General features: G+C 36.7%; 1 protein-coding gene across 1 annotated transcript; it reads left to right on the top strand.

The window, feature by feature from the left end:
* Positions 1-10,545: 10,545 nt before the first annotated feature.
* Positions 10,546-15,073, top strand: LOC133832121 (uncharacterized). Its single transcript, XM_062262505.1, has 8 exons — positions 10,546-11,337; positions 11,380-11,671; positions 11,949-12,229; positions 12,338-12,523; positions 12,677-13,339; positions 13,454-13,637; positions 13,776-14,547; positions 14,755-15,073. The coding sequence occupies exons 1-8, from the start codon at positions 10,546-10,548 to the stop codon at positions 15,071-15,073; spliced, it is 3,489 nt and encodes a 1,162-aa protein (XP_062118489.1).
* The last annotated feature ends 3,974 nt before the right edge of the window (positions 15,074-19,047 follow it).

The raw sequence follows: 19,047 nt of genomic DNA, 5'->3' as shown, positions 1-19,047 counted from the left end.
AAGTTATGGGTACTAAGTTAAGCCTTAGTACAGCTTTTCATCCTCAGACCGATGGGCAGTCCGAGCGTACGATTAAGATTTTAGAGGATATGCTACGCGCATGTGTACTTAATTTCGAAGGATCATGGAATAAGTACTTGCCGCTGATAAAGTTCTCGTACAACAACAGCTACCAGTCAACGTTCGGGATGGCACCTTATGAGTTCCTATATGGAAGAAGGTGCCGATCACCGTTGTACTGGGACGAGGTAAGAGAAAGGCAGCTTCTAGGGCCTGAAGCTGTTAGACAAGCTCAAGAAGCAGTAGCGCTTATTAAACAGCGTATGCTTGCTGCACAAAGCCCTCAGAAAAGCTATGCGGATGCCGAGCGACGCGATGTGGAATTCCAAGTCGGAGATCAAGTCTTCCTGAAGATATCTCCTATGAAAGGTGTCAAGCGGTTCGGGAAGAAAGGCAAGCTTAGTCCTCGATTCATAGGTCCTTTTGAGATATTGGACAAAGTGGGACCAGTTGCGTATAGACTAGCCCTACCGCCAGCACTAGCTGATAGTCACAACGTGTTCCACATTTCGATGCTACGCAAATATGTGTCAGACCCATCTCACATCCTCAAGTATGATACGATAGCACTCCAGAAAGACTTGAGTTACGAGGAACGACCGGTTAGCATCCTAGATAGAGGGATGAAGCAGTTACAGTCCAAGAGCTTTCCTATAGTCAAAGTCCTATGGAGTAATAGTTCTGAACGAGAGTTAACGTGGGAGTTGGAGGAGGACATGCAAGGCCAGTATCTGAAATTATTTGGTAAGTAAATTTCGAGGACGAAATTCTTTTTAGTAGGGGAGAATTGTAGAGTCCAAGAACTTTACTTAGCTAGTAGTATTATAGTATTTATAGTATTATCTTTATAACTGTGGATTTTTGGTTCAGACCGGGAATTATTTGGACACTCATAGTACTACTTGTAGATTTTCTAAGTTTAACCTATAGTTGAAGAATATTAATTTTAACCTAAGGTTTGATTAATATGACTGATATTAAGGATAATATTTATTATACTATAAGGTTTAGATAAGGACCAATAAGATTTTAAGCACATGTTATGTATGGGTGATTAAGGATTAAGTATTTTGAGGATTTAATTTAATAAGGGTAAAGTTTGAATGCTCTAAGGTCAGTCAGCAGCTTTGAATACGTTTAAGGGCTTAGTCAAGGTTGTTTACTCAATTTGAATTAAGCTAAAAATGTGTAATTTCGTGTTTAAATAATCAGCGAATGCCGATATATCGCAGCTATAGGGGGCGATATATCGCAGCACGTAGATACGGAAAACACGAAATGATGCATGTTTGCCTCGGGCATAATGGTCCAGGCGATATATCGCCTATAGGGGGCGATATATCGCCTCCTTCAGCTTATTTTGAAAGTTTTTGAATTTGTTTTCCATTCAGCCATTTAACCTTTTGATAAGTCCAGCACCTTTTTGAACGAGTCTTCAGCCTCTGCTGAACGATTATTCAAATTATTTTCACCTAAAAAGCCATTATTTTTATTCAAGTTAAATTAAGATCCTTTCATTCCTAAACTCTATAAAAAGGACCTAGTACCCATCCATTATTCATCTTTTGCTCTAAGTTCAGAGGCTGCAAGTTGCTAGGTGAGTGTGAGAGTGTAAACACTTGGGTGGGGAAATCATAAGCTTGATCATCATAAGCTTATCAAACACTTGGGGAAGTAAGTTTTCATAGTATTTCGGTTCGAGGTTTAGATTGGTCTACAAGTCTTCAAGGTATTTCTACACCTTAGTTCATTGGTATTATTTTATTTTAAGTTCTCATAGTCTTCTACTCAGGCTCTAACCTTAATCTTTATTTTGGTTAGGAAATCTAAGTTCTTGAGCAAAAAGGATTTGGTAAGTATTTTTCTCAATGGTTTATTCCTTCCATTTCCTTTCATTTCTCTTCTTCTCTATACTCACTCTTTTTCAAATGGTTCTTAGGAGTGTTCCAAAGTCCCACCTCTGTCCTCTTATCCCGGTAATTTTGGTAAGGAAAATAGGATAGAATCTATATGTTATATGTTTATGTTATCTTATGTTTTTATGTTATGATAAGTGTTATGATATGTATGTTTGTAGGCTTGGGCATATGACCCATATGACTAACAAGACCCCAAATAGATTATAGGCATATGACCTACTTAGCTAGTAGGACCCCACTAATCTAATGGGCATATGACTTGTTTGGTCTATGGGACCCCAAGTAATAATGGACATTATAGTATGTGTATGATATAAGTGTAATGTATGTTGTGTTATGTTTTTTTTATGTTTCTTATGAAATTTATGTATATGAACTATGTGGTAGATTTTCCTTGCTGTGCATTAGGCTCATTCCTTTTTGTTTATATGTGCAGGAAAATAGCTATAGTGGCGGTAAGGTTCGTGGATGCTTGGGGGATGTGTATCAGTGATGAATGGATTCAAGGAGTCGAGAGTTCGATTTTCGAGGATGTAGTCTTGTTTTTTATGGTTTTACATGTATTTTCCGCACTTGTTATGTAACTCCTTTTTATTTTAAAGTATGTTTTGTTTTTAAAGACAATGGGAACCCATATACTACTTGACATTTTATGTAAGTAACTCTTATGTTTACAAGTTCCTAATAAAGTTATGGTATTTTCACAATGTAAGTTTTATTAAGGATTAGTATGTGTAGTTTCGTTAATGGTCCAAAAGTCTAGAGTAGTTGGGTCATTACAGCTAGGGCTCAGACGGAATCGTGCTTGAAGGTCATTTTCATTAATCAAAGCAATTAGAATCAAAGGTAAGAATTGCACCCAGTTTTGTGATTATGCTGGGACTAAGAGTTCCCTATATTTGGATGTGATGTAATAAGATGGTATTACGCCATGGCGACATGCAATAAATGGCCTAAGAGTGCCAGAATCAATAATTGTGCATAGGGAGTGGCTCAGCCATTGGTAGCTGAGGTTAAGTACATAATCACTGAGCTTGGCCTAAGCGAGCTGGAGTCAGTGGGATAATTAGAGGGTGCGACCTAAGGGCGTCGACCCTGGATATTGTGTGATATGTGTATTGTTGGTTAACTGATGATTGTGACAAGTTTGTTATCTGGATGACTGATTATTGGCTTATAGTTTGATGTGTTTGATCTTGTGGGCAATATGACTTATTGTATATCTGAGTAATGATTTGTGAAATATTTGACTGTTGATTATCGTTTATGATCAATAACATGGCTTTCTTGCTGGGCCTTGGCTCACGGGTGCTGCATGGTGCAGGTAAAGGCAAGGGCAAGGTGGACTAGTCCTGAGTTGGAGATCTCTAGGGCTGAATGTACGTAGTCAGCTGATTGGCCGCCACAGCCGAGAGATGGTACAGGGATAGGAGAACCTAAAATGTCTATTTTTCCCTTAGAGTGGCCAGTAGTTGTATATATCCTGGAATTTTGTAAACTGCCCTTTAAACTCTATTTCTTTTGGGATCCCATGTACAAAATGTTCATTTAAATGAAATCTATCTTTTATGACCAAAATATTTTAACCCTAGTTCAATTATAGTTTCTGTAACATGTTTCTAACTAAATGACTTGATTAACAAGTCTTGCACCTTTATACACACACAATGTAACGGTCTTGGCTACCCAGGGCGTTACACACTGCGGGCAGAGCCAGTTATATGTTGAGAGGAGACGCTCGCATCTGGTGGGAGGTTGTGTCTTAGAGGAGGGATGTGACCGTTATGACCTGGGATGAATTCAGAGATGTTTTCAACGAGAAATATTAAAGTTTTGTAGTCTGAGCTGCGAAGGTGGATGAGTTTATTAACCTGACTCGGAACAGAATGACTATTACAAAATATGTGCTGAATTTTAATCAGTTGGCGAAGTTAGTGCCGGACTTGGTGCCTACTGATATGGCACGGAGGGATCAATTTGTATGGGGATTGAACGTCATGATAGCCCATGATGTTAAGATAACATTTTTAGGAGTATGTCCTAAAAGCATGTAAAAGACATTTGTTATTTCAATGAATAAATAAATACAATGGTCTATTATTGTTATATTTATATTATTTAAATTATTGTTTGAATAATTTCTTTGTAAATATCAAAAAAATTCCATATTCATTATTGAGAATGTGATCTTGTATTAGTACAAGAGAATTAAGATCACATGAATGAATAAAAATAGTCAACAACAAATTGAAGTTATGGAATTCTTTAATTAGGGTTGTAAGTATGGTTTACTGAGTATCATGTTGATACAAATAATCTAGATTTCGATTATTGATGTGGTAAGGCATCTCGGTAAATGTGCTTTATATTGTATGATTATATATGATAAGGACTGATATGAATAAAAGTCTTTATCAAAAAACCATTTAATAATATAGATTTGCCATTCATATCATAACCGATGATCATTTATAGATCAACCTAAATCCTGAGTGTTCATGAACTCTTATTTATGTTTATTAAATCTTTTGATTCATTCGTTAAGGTTTATTCATAGATTGAGGCTAATGACTTTTGTTTTAGAGATTTAATATCATGGATGGCTGGGAACATGTATCAACAATACAGAATCTAATCTTTCCTAACAGATCGTATATTGGTTCCCTTAAGGGTTAATTTTGGAACAGAATGATTTTGAGCTCAAATCTATAATTAGATTATAGATTAATTATTCAACTAAGGAATTAATGGTACTTAAGGAATAAGAAGTGTATTAGAAAGGTAAAATGGTAATTCTTCCATTCTAATTTATGAACTAATTAATTAGAGGGTTGAACTATTGTAAGATGGCTATATCAATGGACAATTTCAAATAAGATTTCTGTAAAAGTATATCTATAACATAAAGAGTTCAATTATGAATTTATAGTGGAGAAATATCGGAATTAATAAATTAACTATTATAATAAAAGAGTTTAATTATTTAGTTTTAATTTATTAGAGCTTAATGTTATAGGTCCATGGTCCCCGAAATTGCTCAAACAAACACTGACAAAGATAAATACAAAAATGGCCAAAAGGACTTATTTGATAAGTAAAGTATTTTTCTATGCACTAAACATAATTATTATATAATTATGTGTAATAAACTAATTGAGAATTAATTAGTTATTTGATTTAACAAAAATATAATTAATTTTGAATTAATTTACTTTTGTGATTTTTGGTATTTAAATAATAATGAAAATTGGGAAAATCACATGCCCTCCCTGGCATGGGTTGGGCGTGTAGCACAGTACGCAGAAAATTCTAGAAGAATCTTGGTTCGACAATTTGAGTTATTTAAATATTAAATAAATAATGAGATATTTTAATATGATTAAAATATTATTATTTAAACAAAAATCTGATTACTGATTAGTTATTTTTAAATTGTTTAAAATAACTAATATTATTTATTTTTAATATATTGGATATATTAAATGTAGGAGATCAGTTTTTCCAGAGCGATACTTTTTAGAGATAGAAAATATATCGTGAAATCTCCCTGAGAGAAATAGAACAGTGCTACAAGCATAGGTTATTGGTCTTCACAAAATTTAGGTCCAAACTTTATCAGAACTCAATAGTTGAGAACATCTGATAAATAGATTTTGCCTATTATTTTGTATAATGAGCCCACACTCGTTCTTTGTGTGTTGAGAACATTTTGGAAGAACCTGGTGTGAGATCTCAAGGATTTTGCCGTACAAAAAGATAGCAGTAAGGAAGGACTTGAGGTAATTTTCTATTCATCTCTTTGATTCAATATATATATATGTATGTGAAGAAGTAGATCTAGAAATCTTGTGGGGTTAAATTATCAATTTTGATTGTTGTTCTGCTGCGTATAATTTCTGATTTGATCTATAAAAACCAACAAATGGTATCAGAGCCATCTTCACACATATATATATTGAATCTTTGTGGGTTTAGATTTATGCATTTATTTATTTATGATGAATGAATGGATGGCTTAATATGATTGAATGCATGGGAATGTTGAATCGATAATTGTATGGTATTTTTGGGTTAGGATTTCTTTATGATTAGATCATTGTGTAAGCCATTAAGGGGCGTAGGATTTATGTAATCTTATTTGGTTTTTAAAATCATAAAATTGTAATTCTGATCAAACATAGTCAAAACGGAGCCCTGGATTCAGAATTCAGCCACCATTCCTTCGAGGCCATCCTCTGAGCCGTGGCTGGGGACGTCGTACGGACGAGTCCGTACGGTTCGGTACAGTGGGCCCCGACAGCACTTTTCAGTGCCACGTGTCCCTGTCTTACTAGTCCAGATATTTTTTTTTTATTTTTGTGAAATTAATCTGTTATTTTTTTTAATTTTTAAAATGTTAAATATCCTATTTGTTAGGAATTTGATATTTAAATAATGACATATTTTTGTTATCCTAACAAACTTTTTTTTTTAATATCTTATTTAAAAATTTAATTTTCAAGATAACACATTTTAAATAAATTTATTTCTGTTTTTTAATTAAAATTTGTTTTAATTAGTTGAAAATAAAATTATGATTATTTAAAAGTTTTGTTTTAATTAATCAAGATAATTAGAAAATTGTTTTCTTATTATTATTCGGGACCAACGACACATATCCTACTGAAAGTAAAGTGAAGAAGCCCGATGAAGATCTAGGCACTTTTAATTTAATTTTAATTTTATAAAGAGGTTGTAAAATTAGAAATACCCAAAAGCACCCGGTTCAACATTTATTGTTTATTTATTTAAATAATTGTTTTCATGTGATTGACAATATGTTCATGCATTTTGTGCCATACATAAAAACTCACACAGTTATTATCATGCAATTCATTGGTAGAAACATGATTATTAAGATTGTCTTATATGTTTATATGATTTGTTTTGCAAAACCAATTGCATATAAATTACTTAGTTTTATTTTTTTTGAAAACTTGGTAAAATATCACACCGTTTTTTTAAGTCTTTATGACTTAATTTCTTTAAACCAACTTTATTTTAAAATAGTTTTTTGGTAAAGTTTAGATGAATATAATTGGCAATTTAAAATTTGATATGGACCTAGAAACATGCTTTCTTACCAATTTTAATTATATTAATAAAGTTTAAAGAATCTATAATTAATTTGGAATTAAATAGGTTAAAAATACTTATTTCAAAATAGTGAGTGGGAGAGGGTTGATAACTCAACATAACCCATGATCTCCATTATTAATATAACACCGTGAGATATGAATAGCACCTCGCAACGGCTTTGTTTCCGCCCCCCTAAGGAAGTTGTCTAGACATGTCAATAGCAAGGTTATACTTCTTACACAGATAGGAACTAATGATGTATTTTAGGTTTGACCGACCCTAAGGCGGCATGTCCTAAGTTAAGTCATGCACTCCGAAATAATGGGTTACACTCACAAAGTTATGATTAAGCTATTGCAGTGGATAATCATAACTTGACCAAGCTAAGCAGTACTTTAATATTTAAAAGAGAAAAATAATGAGTTATTTTAAGTTTTAAACAATAAAGATAAGTTATAAATTCTCTAAGATTAATTTGACCGACCCTAAGGCAGCACTTTAATTGTTAGAAAGTTTTATCGTGGAAATTAAACTTTATTTTATGTGTTTTAATTATGCTCATGCATCACGTTTAATTTCTGAAACTTTGATCTTTATTTTTCTAAATATAATAATATTTGTACTTCTTATTCAGAAAATGTCTATTGGTGAATTACACACCGATGCCTTTCTCAAATCCTTGTTTTTTGAACTTGAAAATATGCAACACTGGTTTCGAGGCATGTTGACCATTTTTTCTTATAAAAAGATGATGTCAACTGTTTGTAACAAACCTCCAACAGAACCACCTTTGGCTACTAGCTATGAAGCAGAAGAAAAATATGCAAATTAGATGAAATCCGATCGGTTGGCACATTATTGCATGCTTTCAACCATGCCTAACGAAACAAAGGAAAAATATATACACTATGACTCAACACATGAGATGTGGCGAGCAATGACAGAGGAAGTCTTTGCTGAGTGTCATCGTTTATATCAAACGAAAAAGGTAAATAAGATATACATATATTTTTCAACTTTGAATAATAGATTCAAATACTATGAATATCATATTCAAAGTTTTTGATAGTAGACTCAAAAATATATGCCACTAATCTATTTTTCTTTTGTTTTTCCTTTACAGAATCAGAACCCTGAAAAGGAGGAAGAGACTAATGAGGATTTTAATAGCAAGTAAAGAGATGGAGAAGTTGGAGAGTAGTTTTATTTAGTAATTTTATTGTTAGTTGAACAATTTAAATTTCTTTATTTTGTTTTAGAAATTTTAGATTTCTTTAAACAAAGAAAACTACAGTCTAGAAATTTAGTTTATTATTAGTAATTTTGATTATTAATGTTTGGAAACTTATTTCTATTTTTTTGCATAACATTTATTTCTTTTATTAATAAAGTAGTTGTGGACGCTCAATATTCCATGCCTGTAAAAGACCCAAAATACATGCTTAGGCCCATGAATGACTAAAGGTGTGGCTGCTCTCCTATGGGCCATCACGGAAGATATGGCGAGGAAAGGTGCCTTTTGTAGGTCTTCATCCCGTCAAGAAGTGGGATCTCATATGGACCCTTGAGCACAAGGCAAGGTGTCTCGCATAGCGAGGCTTATGGTCCTATGGCGAGACATCCCTTTGCCTAGGGATGCTTTGGAAAATAGCATATGGCCCTATGCTTGAGCAATATCATGAAAGATAGGCAAGATGTGCCTCGCTAGACGAGGTCCTTATGCCTAGGTAAATTGGTAAGGCAGGTGTGCGAGGCGCTGGCACGAGACGCCTACATATGGAGGCGCTGGCACAAGACGCCTACATATGGAGGCGCTGGCACGAGACACCTACATATGGAGGCGCTGGCATGAGACGCCTACATATGGAGGCGCTGGCACGAGGTGCCTACATATGGAGGCACTGGCACGAGACGCCTACATATGGAGGCGCTGGCACGAGACGCCTACATATGGAGGCGCTGGCACGAGACGCCTACATATGGAGGCGCTAGCACGAGACGCCTACATATGGGGGCGCAAGGGTGTGCCTCGCGAGACGCCTGCATATGGCGCGCGAGGGTGTGCTTTGTGAGGCGCTGGCACGAGACGCCTACATATGGAGGTGTTGGCATGAGACGCCTACATATGGAGGCGCTGGCACGAGGCGCCTACATATGGAGGCGCTGGCACGAGACGCCTACATATGGAGGCGCTGGCACGAGGCGCCTACATATGGAGGCGCTGGCACGAGGCACCTACATATGGAGGCGCTGGCACGAGATGCCTACATATGGAGGCGCTGGCATGAGACGCCTATATATGGGGACGCAAGGGCGTGCCTCGCAAGATTCCTGCATATGGCGCGCGAGGGTGTGCCTCGCGAGGCCTCGGTGCGAAGTGGGCCATATTCGCCGAATGGAGCATCTCCTAGCCTCGAGGGGCGGCCTTGCGTGGGGGCCTCTCCTAGCCCCGACGGCCTCGTGTGGGAGCACCTCATGACATCTCCACGAGGGGTGGCCTCGTATAACTCTGCCATGATTAAGCCGCGAGGGGCTCGCGTGATAACATCTCGCACCCTTCATCTCGAGAAGGCATCTCCCATGGAGATGCCTATGGAAACCCCAGCGTCTAGAAGTGAAAGCCAAAGTATGATTCCGAAGGGTCATGATGGTATAATCTCGTACGGGGTACGGCTTGTAAGGCCCCGTACGTCTGACCGTGGCACTCATGCTAGTCAGGTAGTGGGGGCACTAGGAGAAAGGACATGGCCTGCATACTCCCAATCAGATGTCAGAGTCGACACCACTACCACCAGCACCACTCCTCTGATATTGGTACGGACAAATAGTGGAGACATCCTCCTGGCACCTGTCCCTGTACTGGTTGCAACACCACAACCTCTGAAACCACTCTCCAAATAGTGTACCTATGTACTACTTGGTCCCCTGGACCACAATGTATCTAGGGCCATTAGAGCCCACTATATAATAAATCCTAATTCCACATGGAAGGGGGTTGGAAAATTCATTGTATGCAGAGGCTATTGAGAAATATACCAAGGCTTGCTCCATTGTTTATCTGTGTTTACTTTTCCTTAAAGTTTATTCTCAGTTCTTATATAAACATCACCTGACTTACCTTTGAGTTTTCCGATCTAATTTCATTGACGAGATTTCACCGTCAACAGTAGTTATTATTACTCTAATTGTTTGAATTAAGAGGTGAGTGGTGGTTTGTTCCCTCCCATGGCGAAGAGAAAGAAGCCACTACGTAAGCCAGTTAATTAGGTAGGAGAGCAAGATCAACAGCGAAATTTGGAAGAGAAGACTCTAATTCATGACCAGGACAACGATTGAGTGCTAGAGGGCAAAGAGTTTGCTGAGACATGAGAAGAAGAAGAGATTATAGAAGTGGATTTGAATCGTCAATCTGAAGAGATCTTTGGGTCGGGATTCACAACTGAAGGGAATGGCCAGGATGATTCGACTTCTAAGAAGACCTCTTGGGCGGACAAGGTGGCTGAGGGAGACTTTCAAACTTCTGTTCAAAGACAATGGAAAGGTTTCACAGCAGGTAATCTGTCATTTTCGGACCAGAAGCTTGAGTTCACAGAACCGATTTATAGGGAGGGACAAAAAATTTGCTAGAGTTGACGCTGAGGAGGTTAAAATGCAATCTGCAAATTGGAGCTCGGCAGTGATCTGCATGGTGCTAGGTGCAAACCCACCTATGGCTGTTTTTGAAGGGTTCATTAAGAGGGTTTGGGGTCATCTTGGGATAGCTCAGATAGCAAGAATGACAATGGGTTTAACCATGGTTAAGTTCATTGATGAAGCAACAAGGGATCATGTTCTAGAAAATGGCATTATTCACTTTGATAGGCAATCTGTAATAGTTCGTCCTTGGACGGCAGATTTGAGTGATGTTCATCTTGTGCGATCTGTTCCTCTTTGGATCCGTCTTCATGATTTGGGGCTCCAATATTGGGGTAGTAAATGTCTCAGTGCTCAAATGAGTACAATTGGTAACCCAATAATGGTGGACAAATTCACAAGGGAGCGTTCTCGTATTCAGTTTGCTCGAGTTCTAGTAGAAATGGAAGTTACAGATAACCCCCCGAAAAGTATACAGTATATTAATGAACTTGGCCAAATGATGGAGCAGGGAGTTGAGTATGAATGGTTACCGATTAAGTGTAAGACATGTGCTGGTTATGGTCACTCAATGACAGATTGTAGAAAGGATAAGAATGCTCAGTGGGTTAGGAAGGAGCCTATAACTAATATGGAGGAAAAGGAATAGGGGACTGGCGAACTAAAGGAAGAAGAGTCGAAGCAGGTTGTATCTCAGGCAAATCCAAAAGATGACAAGGTTCAGGCTGACCCAGTTGAGATTCTATCACCTAATAAAGATGGTCTAGCTGGGAGTGAAGTTAGAGTTCAGAAAAATCAACACTGGCTTACCCCAAAACGAGTGGTTGTTCAAGCAAAGGAGGGTCAGAGGTCAGCTAGTAAGGCTAATAATGTAGATCAAAAGAACAAGAAAGCTAACAAGTTTGTGGTGCTTCAAGAGTCATTGGGGAGTGGTAAAGAAGGTAATTATATTTCAGGTATCTTCAATGGATAACTGCAATGTTTTGTGCTGGAATGTTAGAGGGCTCAATAGTTCTAATAAACATAGCCCTATTAGAGACTTATGTAGTAGTAATAAAATTGGAGTGTGTGATGTTTTGGAGACTAAAATGAAGGGAAGTAAAATAAGTAGGTTCATGGAACATGAGTTTCCGAATTGGGATTTTCACACAAGCTCAGTTATAGAAGGCCGGCTGTTGATAATTTGGAGAAGATTATCTGTGAAAATCAATATTTTAGAGGAATCGTCTCAAGTGGTTCACCGTTTGGTGAAGATGACAAGTGTGCAGCAGAGTTTTGGTGTTACCTTTGTTTATGGTTTTAATTCAATTGATGGTAGGCGAAGTCTTTGGGAAGGGTTGCAAAGGCCTACTCATATGGATAAAGCTTGGCTAATTTTAGGGGACTTTAATGCCCATTTTTCAGGCAAGGACAGATTGGGAGGAAAGCCTATTTCAGACCTTAAATTAGATGATTCTATTCGGTGGCTTGGAGGTGCTCATTTTGAGCCTTTAAAAAGTGTTGGTTCTTATTTTACATGGACAAATAACCAAGATGGTGCGGCTAGGATCTATTCTAAAATAAACCATGTTCTTATCAATTAAAAGTGGTTTGATTTGTTTCCTCAGTCTACGGTCTTGTTTAGATGGGAAATCATCTCAGATCACTGCTCCTGTCTTGTTAGAATTCAGTCTTTAGAGAATATGGGATCTAAGATATTTCGGTTTTATAACTATTGGTCTGAGCACCCTGAGTTTCATGATCAGGTGTTAACTAGCTGGAGATCTCCGATTAAAGCTACTGGTATCAAAGCTGTTTATTTCAAGTTGCTGAGACTCAAACACTGTCTGAAGTCTTTTAATATGGATAGAATAGGTGATCTAAAAGCTAATTATTATAAGGCAAAAGAGTCATATCAAGAATCTAAGATACAAGCTCAAGCTCACCCCTAAGTTCTCTGTTTTCAGGAAGATGAGAGGTTTGCAGCTGAAGCCTTTTCGGTTCAGGAAAGACTGTATCACAGTTTATTAGTCCAGAGGAGTAAAATAACTTGGCTGAGACAGGGAGATTTGAACACCTCCTTCTTTTATGCTTTTTTAAAGAAGTGTAAAGCAGAGAATGGTATTGTCTCATTCATAAATGAAGAAGGTAACTTAGTTTATAAATACTCAGAAGTTGTCTCTCATTATGTGGGTCATTTCAGAGCTTTTCTGGGAAGTACTAGTTCGGCTACTGGTAAACTTAAAATTCAGAATATAGAGATGGGTCCGAAGCTTTCAGTTGAACAGCAAGTGTTGCTTTTGAAACCATTTTCTAAGAAGGAAATTTGGGAGGCTTTGTTTAGCATACCAATAACCAAAGCTCCAGGCCCTGATGGATTTGGTTCTGGTTTCTTCAAAATAGTTTGGCATGATATAGAGGATGAGGTTTGTGCTGCTATATCTCAGTGTTTTGAAACTGGTCTGTTCCTGCCTGAGCTTCATGAAACTACATTATCTTTGATTCCTAAGGTAGCTAATCCCTCTAGGGCTATTGACTATAGGCCCATTGCTTGCTGCTCTACTTTGCACAAGTGCATGGCTAAGTTGTTATGTAAGAGGATGGCTGTAGTTCTCCCTGATCTTGTACAGGCAAACCAGGGAGCATTTGTTAAAGGTCGCACAATAGACCATAATATAATGATATTTCAAGATCTTATCAAAAACTATGGGAGGACATCTATGTCATCATGATGTGCTATTAAGATAGATATTAGTAAGGCCTATGATACGGTAGATTGGGACTTTCTTGAGGACCTGCTAAATGCACTTAGATTTCCAATGAAATTCATAGGTTGGGTAATGTCTTGTGTTAGGAGCACGTCCTATTCCCTTTTGATGAATGGTAGAATTCAAGGCAAGTTTAAAGTGGAGAAAGGGTTGAGACAAGGTGATCCCATGTCACCTCTGATGTTTGTCCTTATAATGGAATATTTGACAAGAAGTTTACAACATGCAGCCCTTATTTCCCCTTTTAGATTTCACCCTATGTGCAAAATTCTCAAGCTAATTAACTTGTGTTTTGCAGATGATCTGCTTATTTTCTATAAAGGTTCTCTCCCAGCTGTTAGAAGTGTTAAGGTAGTTCTAGAAGACTTTGCTACTGCTTCAGGTCTTAGCATCAATTCTGGAAAATCTCAAATATTTTTTGGTGGTGTCCCAAGCTTTGAAGGAACTAGGATTGTTCTTGAAATAAATCTTTCAGAAGGTACCTTTCCGCTTAAGTATCTTGGGGTTCCCATGAGACCTACTAAATGGAAACATGCAGATTGTGAGGTGATAGTTCAGAAATATCGTTTAAAGATTCAGAATTGGGCGAGTAGACATCTCTCCTTCGTAGGCAGGATTCAACTTATCAACTCAGTTTTACTTGGGCTTCGAAACTATTGGATGACAATCTTTGTTTTGCCTCAAAGCATAGTCAAGGAAATTGAAAAGATTTGTAGGGTTTTTCTGTGGGGAACTTCTGGGCAGAGAAGCAAGATGCACATCCCTTCTTGGAATAAGGTCTGTCTCCTTAAAGCCTATGGTGGACTGGGATTTGGAGATCGTGCTAACTGGAACCGAGCTGTTTTAGCAAAGTATGTTTGGGCCTTGTCTGATAAACCAGATTTGCTTTGGGTTAAATGGATCAATTCCATTTACTTGAAAGGAGTCAATATCTGGAACTATGAATTGAAAGGAGACTGTAGCTGGTATTGGAGGAAGCTTTGTCGTCTCAAGGACCATTTTAGACCTACTGCCATATTATCTGCTGGTGTTCAAGGGAAGTTTCAGACTTCTAGATTGTATAATAGTCTGTAGGTCCAGCAACGGGTAGAGTATCATAGGACTATTTGGAGTAAACCAATTCTTCCTAAACATAGATTTATGTTATGGCAGGTGGTTAACTCCCAGCTTTTAACTAGGGATAATCTCAGTTGGCTGCAGATACAGTTGACTTCAGAGTTATGTCCGGTTTGTGAGAGATGTCTTGAGAGTCACTGTCATCTGTTTTTCGATTGCAGTCTCTCTACTCGGTTGGTTAATAACATCTTTAATTGGTTGGGGTTTGCTGCTTGGCCTCTGGATTTTATGAGCTGGATGGTGTGGCTGACTCAAGCTCGAAGTGGTGTTACATCTGATATTGTTAATATGAGTTTTGCTGCTGTCATTTACAGTATTTGGAGAAATAGGAATAGATGCATTTATGATGGTTATTCCTCATCTGTTTTGAGTTTAGTTCAGGAAGTAAAGTTTACAACTAAATGTAGGCTATACAAAGTGTCTAGAAGTCAGAATTCAGTTCCAGACCAAATGTATGTTATTCATCTTCAATGTAATTAGTTGCTTCTGGTTTGTTTAGTGTTCGACAGGTGCCTCTGCTTGATTCTGAGTCCGTGACTTTAGTTTGTACTGTTCCTTTGTTCAATGAAGTACTTTTATTCTTCTTGACCAAAAAAAAAAAGTAGTTATTATTTAAAGAAATTATCTATTTACTTGTTATGCAAATGCTTTGGGATAAACAAAATTTACATACTTATAATGAACGACAAATATTTTTTTTATAATTATGAATTATTTAAAACAACTAATCCTAGATCTATTAAACAGCAAAAGACTCATTCCAATAGTAAAACATATCTGTGGCACTTGAGATTGGGCCATATTGGTCTAGACAGAATAAATAGGCTTGTAAAGGATGGTCCTTTAAGAGAACTATCTATTGGATCTCTCCTTGTTTGTAAATCCTGTCTAGAAGGCAAAATGACCAAGAGACCTTTCTCAGCTAAAGGTTCAAGAGCCACAGAGCTACTTCAGCTAGTACATACGGACGTTGCAGTCCACTTAATGTACAAGTAGGAGGAGGTTATGAATCTTTCGTCACTCTCATTGACAATTATTCAAGATATGGTTACCTACACTTAATGCAAAGAAAATCTGAAACATTTAGATAGTTCAAAGAATTTCAAGCAGAGGCTGAAAAGCAATTAGGTAAATCACTAAAAATCACTTCGATCTGATCGAGGAGGAGAGTACTTGGATTTTGAATTCGAGGGCCATTTACGTGAGCATGGCATTTAATCCCAACTCACTACACCTGAAACGCCACAATAAAATGGTGTTTCAGAAAGAAGGAATAGAACGTTATTATTAGAAGATATTGTTAGATCAATGATGAGTTTCTCATCATTACCATTGTCATTCTGAGGCTATGCGATTCAATTTGCTCTATACATATTGAATGTTGTTCCATCTAAGTCTATCCAAAAGACACCCATAGAATTATGGAATTGTTGTAAACCATGTTTACACCATTTTCAAATTCGGGGGTGTCCTGCACACGTGCTTAAAGGAAAGACTGGAAAGTTGGATTCACGCTCTGAAGTGTGCATGTTTGTGGGATATTCCAAAGAGACTAGAGGTAGAATTTTCTATAGTCCAAAAGAAAATAAAACATTTGTATCGACAAATGCAACTTTTCTTCAATATGACTATGTTAATAACCACAAACCTCACAGTAAGGTTGTTCTGGAGGAGATGGTCTTGAATGAAGTTGCAAAGTCACCAGCAAAAACCAATGAGAAATGGCAAGGGAAACTACTAGTTCTAGTCAGAATAGTAGAGAACCTCATCGTAGTGGGAGGGTTAGTAAGCAACCCACACGCTATGAACACGAAGTTCAAATGCTTGTGTCTGACACAAACAAAGATGATCCATTGACATTTAAAGATGCAATGAATGATGTCGACAAGGAAAAATGGCAAGACGCCATGAACCAAGAAATGGAATCTATGTATTCCAATTCTGTCTGGGTTCTTGAAGATCCACCTGAGAATATAAAACCCATTGGTTGCAAGTGGATATTCAATAAGAAAAGAGGAGCGGATGGGAAAGTAGAGACTTTCCAAGCAAGGCTTGTAGCCATAGGTTACACACAGAAAGAAGGGGTTGACTATACAGAAACCCTTTCTCCTGTAGCCATTCTAAAATCCATTTGTATACTATTGTTCATAGCCGTGTGAATGGATTATGAGATTTGGAAAATTGATGTCAAAACAACTTTTCTGAATGGCTACCTTGACGAAACCATTTACATGTCTCAACCAGAAGGGTTCGAATTAAAAGATCAAGAGAAAAAGGTTTTCAAGCTTCTTAGGTCCATTCATGGACTCAAACAAGCTTCTAGATCTTGGATTCTTAGATTTGATGACATAATTAAAACGTTTGGTTTTGAACAAAATGTTGATGAACCTTGTGTCTATAAACAAATCAAAGATGGTTTAGTAGAATTCCTCGTTCTAGACGTTGATGATATCCTACTCATTGGGAATGATGTAGAGACATTATCAAATGTAAAGAAATGGTTGGCTGTCAAATTCCAAATGAAAGATTTGGGATAAGTGAGCTATGTTCTAGGCATTAAAATTCTAAGAGATAGAAAGAACAAGCTCTTAGCACTTTCACAAGCAAATTATATTGATAAAGTGCTTAAAAGATTCTCTATGGAAAATTCCAAAAAGGGTCAATTGCCGACTGGACATGAGAAAGTATCCCTATGCATCAACTGTAGGGAGCCTAATGTATGCAATGTTATGTACTAGACCTGACATATCTTATGCAGTAGGGATTGTCAGTCGTTATCAGTCAAATCTAGGTTTGGAACACTGGATTGCAGGGAAACATATTCTCAAGTATCTCAGGAGAACAAGGAACTATATGCTAGTATATTCGGGTAGTGACCTTGAACCTACTGGATACACTGACTCAAATTTTCAATCAGACAAAGATAGTAGAAAATCTACTTCTGGGTCAGTATTCACTCTTGGAGGTGGAGCAGTTGTCTGGAGAAGCATTAAGCAATCCAGTATAGCTGATTCAACCTTGGAAGCTGAATACATAGCAGCTTGTGAAGCAGCTAAAGAAGCAGTTAGGTTCAAAAATTTCTACACGGATTTGGAAGTGGTTCCTGAAGTGGAGAAACCCCTTGTTCTTTACTGTGACAACAGTGGAGCAGTGGCTAATTCTAAAGAACCATGAAGCCACAAGAGGGGAAAGCATATAGAGCGCAAATACCACATAGACAAAGAAATCGTACATAGAGGAGATGTGTCCATTCTAAAAATCGCATCAGAACACAACCTGGCAAACCCGTTTACAAAGATGCTTCCTGCAAAGCAATTCGAGGGTCATGTACGTAATATAGGATTGAGAGAAATGCCTTACTTGCTTTAAGTACAAGTGGGAGATTGTTAGGAGTATGTCATAAAAGCATGCAAAAGATATTTATTATCTCAATGAATAAATAAATACAATGGTCTATTATTGTTATATTTAGATTATTTAAATTATTGTTTGAATAATTTCTTTGTAAATATCAGAAAATTTTCATATTCATTATTGAGAATGTGATCTTGTATTAGTGCAAGAGAATTATGATTACATGAATGAATAAAAATAGTCAACAACAAATTGAAGTTATGGAATTCTTTAATTAGGGTTGTAAGTATGGTTTACTGAGTATCATGTTGATACAAATAATCTAGATTTCGATTATTGATGTGGTAAGACATCTCGGTAAATGTGCTTTATATTATATGATTATATATGATAAGGACTGATATGAATAAAAGTCTTTATCCAAAAACCATTTAATAATATAGATTTGTAATTCATATCATAACTGATGATCATTTATAGATCAACCTAAATCCTGAGTGTTCATTAACTCCTGTTTATGTTTATTAAATCTTTTGATTCGTTCATTAAGTTCTCTTAATAGATTGAGGCTAATGACTTTTGTTTTGGAGATTTAATATCATGGATGGCTGGGAACATGTGTCAACAATACGGAATCTTTCCTAACGGATATTATATTTGTTCCCTTAAGGGTTATTTCTGGAACTGAATGATTTTGAGCTCAAATCTATAATTAGATTATAGATTAATTATTCACTAGTGAATTAATGGTACTTAAGGAATAAGAAGTAAATTAGAAAGGTAAAATGGTAATTATTCCATTCTAATTTATGAACTAATTAATTGGAGGGTTGAACTATTGTAAGATGGTTATATCAATGGACAACTTAAAATAAGATTTTTTTAAAAGTATATCTATAACATAAAGAGTTCAGTTCTGAATTTATAGTGGAGAAATATTATAATTAATAAATGTACTATTATGATTAAAGAGTTTAATTATTTATTTTTAATTTATTGGAGATTAATGTTATAGGTCCATGGTCCCCGAAATGGCTTAAACAAGCACTCCCAAAGATAAATACAAAAATGGGAAAAATGACTTATTTGATAAGTAAAAT

The sequence above is a fragment of the Humulus lupulus genome, chromosome 4 (assembly GCF_963169125.1).
Source record: "Humulus lupulus chromosome 4, drHumLupu1.1, whole genome shotgun sequence".
Taxonomy (NCBI): domain Eukaryota; kingdom Viridiplantae; phylum Streptophyta; class Magnoliopsida; order Rosales; family Cannabaceae; genus Humulus; species Humulus lupulus.
Note: the sequence above shows the minus strand (reverse complement) of the source record. Positions and strands in the feature narration are given on the sequence as shown.